Source organism: Argentina silus, assembly GCF_951799395.1.
Source record: "Argentina silus genome assembly, chromosome: 6".
Classification (NCBI taxonomy): Eukaryota; Metazoa; Chordata; class Actinopteri; order Argentiniformes; family Argentinidae; genus Argentina; species Argentina silus.
In genome coordinates this window covers 23430060-23437887 of record NC_139660.1, presented here as the reverse complement: position 1 = coordinate 23437887, position 7828 = coordinate 23430060, and the positions used below count along the sequence as shown (strand labels likewise).

At 46.0% G+C, this 7828-nt stretch overlaps 1 protein-coding gene across 1 annotated transcript in view; it reads right to left on the bottom strand.

Moving 5' to 3' along the window:
- Positions 1-7828, bottom strand: part of palld (palladin, cytoskeletal associated protein) — a gene marked incomplete at its 5' end in the record, with an annotated part of 55490 nt that overhangs the window by 17333 nt on the left and 30329 nt on the right. Inside the window, 7 exons of the mRNA XM_083672387.1 lie at positions 1040-1180; positions 2480-2503; positions 2861-3002; positions 4511-4579; positions 5585-5702; positions 6960-7026; positions 7714-7828. The exon at positions 7714-7828 is cut by the window's right edge and continues 61 nt beyond it. Coding sequence (XP_083528513.1) covers positions 1040-1180; positions 2480-2503; positions 2861-3002; positions 4511-4579; positions 5585-5702; positions 6960-7026; positions 7714-7828 — 676 coding nt within the window. The remainder of the gene's footprint in view (positions 1-1039; positions 1181-2479; positions 2504-2860; positions 3003-4510; positions 4580-5584; positions 5703-6959; positions 7027-7713) is intronic.

Sequence of the window (7828 nt, the reverse complement as noted above, 5' to 3'; positions counted from 1 at the left end):
AAACAGTTTATGTGCCTACTCTAAACTCACCTATCCACAGTTTGAGTAGCCTCTGTCACTTTTAAAGCCAGCTAGAGTACAGTACTTCTCCTGGGTGAGAACATAAGAGTTATTTCTGCGCTTGCATGTTTGTTCGTAAAGATGTTATACAACTCTCTTCTACAAATGGCAAACCCATCTGTCTTAAAGTGATAGTCCACCCTAAGATCTAATTCTCTAACTCCGTCCAATTCCACTACCGTAAAACTTTCAATAAGCGCAGAGCCTCCGATAAACACCTGTCAAATGTCAGATGATTAAAGCGACGCTTTATTCTGAGCGACCGTTGCGACATTACCGCTATTTATTCAACAGTCTGACAGATTGTTTGTAGCAGTCTTGTATGGACATGATATGATAATAAATGAATATATATAATTATTAATATATAATACTATGTAATAAATTACCATATCTATCAAAGATTCATTTCGTTTTGACTGATTTATTGTTGGCTAATAATGTTGATATAATGTTGGTGGATATGTGTTCTCAGTATGGAATATACTTTGTGTCATATCGCGGGTTTGAGCAGCAGTTTGGCAACAGCAGGGGGCAGATGAACCTCCGGTGTACAATAATAGCCTGTCTCCAATACGCGCCAACACGGTGGCTCTGTGGTTAAAGCAGGTGAAGGCCTGGGCTACTAAAATACGTTTTAACGTTTATTATACATGTCTTGGTGTATTGACTCGAGTGAAGGTATGTGGTCGATCACAGAATATGAGTGAAACAGACGTCAAGTGGTTGGAAACAGTAGCCCCGCAACTCAAGTCGCTCCGACCGAGTCTCGAACTTGCGACCTCTCGAACTTGCTGACACCCGTGACCGTCTCCGCTTAATACCCGATGTTAACCAGCTACGCTATCAAAAAGCTAGTAATTCGACAGCGTGGGTAGGTGTGTGTGTGCGTGTGGGGGGGGGGGGGGGTATTTGAACTCGAGGAGTGAGTTTACCATCTCAACCTGGCTACACTAGCCCTGCGGTGAAGGTAGCTTGCCTGTAGCTGTGGTGAAGGCCCCTCCAGTGACAGAGAGCTGGGCGGTGCTGCTGGCAGAGCCGAAGCGGTTGGTGGCGGTGCAGCAGAACAGACCTCCGTCCTCCGGGAAAGACTCTGAGATCACCAGGGTGCAGATCTCCTCTGGAACAGAATAAGCACTCATTCACGTCTTAACCGCATTTGGCAGTTAACGACAACATGACATTTAACAACTATACGATAAAATAAGATTAGATAAGATCAGGTTAGATAAGATAAGAACACTTTATTGAGCATTACTTTTTTATAGAGTGGAAATTCTTCTTTTGGCACATTGGCTTGAAAGATGTTCTCAGTCAGTCAGACAGTGTATGGAGTAACTACTAAAACAAAGTCTACCATTTGTGTAAACAAGGTGACATAGGAGGCCTATCCCTAAATGGTGGTGGAGTTTTCAACAGCCCACTCTGACTCTAGGCCTGTCCTTGGTGTACACGTTTTAAAGGTCCAGTATGCGATTTGAGCTTTCAAACGTCCTAAATGGCCATGATAAATCGGTAGCGACCAAGGAATGAGATCGCATGATAGAACACGTTCAGTGAGGAGCACTCGTGTTTACCTTCCTATTTGACATTCCGTAAGTTTACAAGGATATGCAAAACAACATGCTTCCCCTTTAAGGGCGGCCATTTAGACAGCCCATGTGTTTGTGATGAACGGTAAGGCAGACTGACACATGATGGACAGACGCTATAGACAAGCGGTATGTTTGTACATGCATGGTAGACAAGTGATTGGCAGGTAACACGCTGTGTGACTCACTGCCAAGAGAACAGATCCACAGAGCAGACAAGGGGGTTGGGGAAAGGCAGACAAACACTCTGATGTGAATGTGACAGGTGAAATACAGGCCAACACACACACACACACGCACGCATGCACACACACGCATGTGCAACAAGCATACGTACATTATATCGGAAAATGTACACTACCACGCACGCACGCACGCACGCACGCACGCACGCACGCACGCACACGCGCACACGCACACGCGCACGCACGCACAAAGAATGAACACAGGTGTTCAGGGATGTGTGAGTGACTCACTAGGTTTCTGCCAAACCCAGGCGGGAACACCTGATGTACCTCTTTAGTCAGACTGTCTCAGACTGGAATGTCTAAGTGTGTACATTTGCATGTGTGCGTCAGTGTTTGTTTCTATGCGTGTGTGTGTGTGTGTGTGTGTGTGTGTGTGTGTGCTTCTCAGATTTTCTCAGGGTTTCCCTCTCCATGTCCCAGACTGTTATTGAGTATAACAGAGGTACTGAGTCATCACCAGGTCAAAGGCGGTTGATGATGTCACAGAAAGTCACGACTCTTCAGTCAAAGTGTCACAGACACGACTGACAGATGACAGATGATGATGACAGATGAGACAGGAAGTGAGATAACGCTTACCTTGCTCAGCTGCAGATCGTGGCTCTATGTTTCACATGGCATCACGGGGAGTGAGGGAAAGGAGGAAGAAAAAGAAAGAGAGAGGGAGAGGTCAATATGTATGAACAGTACTTGTATTGTAGGTTATTTTGGATCGGAACAATGCTTATGTGGATCTGAAGTTTGAGTCCAGCCAACCAACACCATGTGTTCCTCTAATATGGTGAGACTGATATTCTCTAACATTGTGAGAAGGTCTCAATAATAACATTCTCTGACATTGTGAGAAGGTTTCAATAATAACGTTCTTTGTCATTGTGAGAAGGTCTCAATAACAACATGTTCTAGCATTGTGAGAAGGTCTCAATAATAACATTTTCTAACTTTGTGAGAATGTCTCACTTTTCTGCAGGATGCGAAAGTCTGGGGAGTCCTGGATCTGCTGGCCCTGCCGGTACCACTGGACCTGCAGAGGGGGGCTTCCCCGCACCCTACACTCCAGAACCACCACCTGCCCCTCTGACGCCTGGGCATCCTGCAACAGCTACAGACACAGAGAGAGAGAGCGCAAGACAGAGGCAGAGAGAGAGAGAGAGAGAGAGAGAGAGAGAGAGGTAAAGTATATATGTATAAAAAGGTATATATATATATATATATATATATATATAGAGAGAGAGAGAGAGAGAGAGAGAGACAGAGAGAGAAAGAGAAAGAGAAAGACATAGGTCGATAATGAGAGAGAGAGAGAGAGAGAGGGTACAGTATAGAGACAGGGAGAGAGGAGAGAGAGAAAGAGGGAGAGAAAGTAGGAAGAGAAAACACAAGGTTAACCGTGAGAGAGGTGGGGGGTCAAGGAAGATGACACAGACAGAGAGGGAGATGACACCCTGTCATTGAACACCACTGGGGGGAGTGTGAGGCTGGCAGACAGCTGACCCCATTTACAGCACTCTGTTTCACAATAGGACAGAATAAGAGCTGTCCGGGCCAATCCTGTGACAGTTTCTAGTGTTGCAGCAGAGACAGGAAGCCATCCATTGAGGGGCCAAGGACAGAGGCCACTGTCAGCATTGTGTTACCTCTTCAACTACTCAACTCAACAGGCTCCAGTGGAAAGGACCTATCAACAGACACTCTCTCTTTGTGTGTGTGTATGTGTGTATGTGTGTGTGTGTGTGTGTGTGTGTGTGCGTGCGCCCGCATGTGTATGCATGCTTGTTGCTTGTGTGTGTGTGTGTGTGTGTGTGTGTGTGGGTGGAACAGAGGGTGACACCACACACTCTGACTTCATCAGAGGAGCAGGCAGCACATCCTCTCATTGAGATGATTAAAGCCCTTGTTGCAGCTCCTGGGGCCGGGGGAGGAGGGGGAGGAAGGAGGGGGTGAAGAAAAACAAATGTCTTTTTGTAATGAGGTGGAAAATGATTTAGGGACTGGCTGGGGCTGGGGATGGGGCTGGATGTGGCTGGGGCTGGCTGGGGCTGGCGTGGGCTGGGGCTGGGGGTGGGGATGGGGCTGGATGGGGATGGGGCTGGATGGGGATGGGGCTGGAGGGGATGGGGCTGGAGCTGGGGCTTGATGTGGCTGGGGCTGGCTGAGGCTGGCTGGGGCTGGGGCTGGGGCTGGGGCTGGGGCTGGGGCTGGGGCTGGGGCTGGGGCTGGGGCTGGGGCTGGGGCTGGGGCTGGGGCTGGGGCTGGATGTGGCTGGGGTTGGTGTTGGGGTTGGGGTTGGGGTTGGGGCTGGATGTGGCTGGGGTTGGGACTGGATGGGTTTGGCAAGGACCTGTTTGAAGGCTCTGCTCCGGCCCGTTAAGATGGTTAAGACCCTACCCTGTCACATGACATGGGGGTGGGGGGGAGGGGTAGAGGGACGAGGGGGGATACGAGAATAGTTTGAGAAAGATTCAGGAGAAAGGGAGTTGTTCTCTGCCCCTCTCATCATCAAAACCTCTGTTTTATCTGGAGAGAGAGAGTGTGTGTGTGTGTTTGTGTGTGTGTCTATGTGTGTGTGTGTGCGTGTGTGTGTGTGTGTGTGTCCAAATGCAAGTTTACCTTGGTGAAGACAGGGGGCGCTGTAAGATGACCATCACCACCATACAGTGAGGAGACCGGACTCTGAATCTGGAGGGGGGACAAGAGAGACTCAGTTTCTCACGCTGAAGATGTAATCCGACCATTACAAGAAGCATCCATCTTGCCAGAGAGAGTGTTGTGTTTCCTGGCGTGTTCACACATCTGTTGTTGTTATTCCTAATACAGAATGACCCTAACAGACCTCTGCCTTAGTACAGAATGACCCTAGCAGACCTCTGCCTTAGTACAGAATGACCCTAACAGACCTCTGCCTTAGTACAGAATGACCCTAACAGACCTCTGCTGTGGTACAGAATGACCCTAGCAGACCTCTACTGTAGTACAGAATGACCCTAACAGACCTCTGCTGTGGTACAGAATGACCCTAGCAGACCTCTACTGTAGTACAGAATGACCCTAACAGACCTCTGCTGTGGTACAGAATGACCCTAGCAGACCTCTACTGTAGTACAGAATGACCCTAACAGACCTCTACTGTAGTACAGAATGACCCTAACAGACCTCTGTTGTAGTACAGAATGACCCTAGCAGACCTCTGTTGTAGTACAGAATGACCCTAACAGACCTCTGCTGTGGTACAGAATGACCCTAGCAGACCTCTGGTACAGAATGACCCTAGCAGACCTCTACTGTAGTACAGAATGACCCTAACAGACCTCTGCTGTAGTACAGAATGACCCTAGCAGACCTCTGCTGTAGTACACAATGGCCAGGCCTTATTCTTATCTAACAAAATTTTTTTATGACTTCCCAAAAGCATCCCAACGCATTTCACTATGTGAATTACGGCTGTATGCGATGTTACGTGACAAATAACATTTGATTTGATTTGATTTATACTGATTGGATTTGATTTGATTTGATTTGATTTGACTTCTCTAGCTAACATACCTGTGTATATTTGTGTGTGTGTGTATGTGTGTGTGTGTGTGTGTGTGTGTGTGTGTTTGCGTATGTGCTTACATAAATGTGTGTGTGTGTGTGTGTGTGTGTGTGTGTGTGTGTGTGTGTGTGTGTGTGTGTGTGTGTTACCCTCTGCGGGGGCTGAGACAGGGGCTGGACCAGGGTGGAGCGGTGAGGATGGACCTCAGGGCTCTTCGGTGAAGCTGAGCGGATAGTCAGAGAGACTGAGGTGGACTTTTTCTGAAGCCTAAAACAGACAAAACATCATGAGACATTTCCAGTAGCTAGGTGCGTTGGTCAGACCAGTAGTCAGCACATTCATTAGAGAGAAACTAAATAAAACTAAATAAAACAGAACTTTGCAATTACATCATCTGAGAGAATACACGTGTGTCTGATTGCATTGTAAGAAATAAATGGCTGCTCTAACACATGGCGGACAAACACACACAATTGTTGTAGAAAAAATAGGTTCTCCCGAGAACCCTGTGGGAGAACCCTTTTAGGTTCCAAGTAGAACCCTTTCCAAAGAGGATTCTAAATGGAACCAAAAAGGGGTTCTACAGTACATGGAACCCCAAAAAGGGTTCTCCTATAGGGACAGCTGAAGAATCCCTTTTGGAAGAGTGCAGTAGAGTACATGAACAGCTTCCCTTGAGAAGCACAGTTCATAGAAGTGAAAGTAATTACTCTCTCTGAGTTCATTCTTCTCAGTTCACTTTACACCCTATAAAGGACTTTGGGGGCCTGTGCAATGAAAATGGCCTCGCCAATGACCAAGATGATGTCACCACAAAGAGAGCCAAGACTGTGATGTGTAAACAGAGAGAAGAATGAAGGAGTAGTCAAGACAGAGGGAGGACACAGAGAGGTAAGAGTTACAGACACAGATAAACGACAGAGAGAGATAAATTGAGAGCAAGACAGTGAGATTACAGTACATGAGATGGGGAAAGAGATTACATGGCACTGATATGGGTCATAGAGAGAGAGAGAGAGAGAGAGAGAGAGAGAGAGAGAGAGAAGCGAGAACGAGAGAGTGAGGGATAGAAAAGATGTGAAGGTGAACACACACAAAGGTGTGTGTGTGTGTGTGTGTGTGTGTGTGTGTGTGTGTGTGTGTGTGAGTGAGTGAGTGAGTGAGCGTGCGTGCATGCATGTGTGTGTGTGTGTGTGTGTGTGTGTGTGCTTACGTGCATGGCTGTTTGTGTGTGTGTGTGTGTGTGTGTGTGTGTGTGTGTGACAGAGAGAGAGTGTGTAAAGACTGCAAGACACAAATCTTTACCACATTAACCCCTGGGCAACTCTCATTACCTCAATGACAACCAGGTTGACTGAGGCAGGGTATAATGGATTTTTATGGGGGCTAGTTAAATTACAGCAGTCAGCGGGCCTGATTAGCTGCTGGAGGGCTCAGTTAACCTGTACTAGGGTGGAGTAAGTCAGGGGTCAGTCAGGGTTCACAGGAGGAGCAGTCAAAGGGGTCATGCTGAAACACACGTACAGAGGCATAGCTCCCGATCTGGACTTGGACACAGATCCTTCACCTTCTGAGTCTGTGGAAGAAGTTCCTACAGGGAGTGACAGGGACGGAGAACAGCAATGGAAACCTTTTAGAGAATGATTTATTTGACACATTAGTTGTACATTTTAGAGAATGATACTTAACACACATTACATCACTAACAACATAATCTCATAGCTAATCTCAAATCCATAATGAGTGTGGGTAAGATACCAAAGAAGTACTTTAGAGCCTGATAAACACATATTCTATGAATATGATCTTGATGAATAGCTCAGGCTTGTCTGTCTGAATATTGCTAATATTTTTGATTGACTTATTTAGGATTTGCACACACACACACACACCATATCACATGAAAGACAAAATGAAAAGAAAAGGCAAATTGTGCAGGGGAGGGGAAGAAACCCAGTAGGGCTTGTCAAGAAGCCTCCCCTAAAAAGGAATATAATAATAATAATAATAATAATAATAATAAAAAAATAGAATGTATATAATAGTGAGTATATAAATGTAGATATTCTTTTGTGTTGCCCTGCCTGCGACACATGTATATGATATAATGATATGTATATATTATTACTATTATTATTATTATTATTATTATTATTAGTAGTAGTAGTAGGAGTAGTATTAAAATATACATATTGTGATATTATTATTATTATTATTATTATTATTATTATTATTATTATTATTATTATCTGGTTATGGTTCCTCCCCCTCGTGTCACCTTCGATGTAGACCTCTGCGGAGGTGTTGTCTGCTCCCAGGCTGTTGGAGGCCACGCAGGTGTAGCGCCCCGTGTCGTCCTCGAAGGCTTCGGTGATCACCAGAGTGTGCAGGTC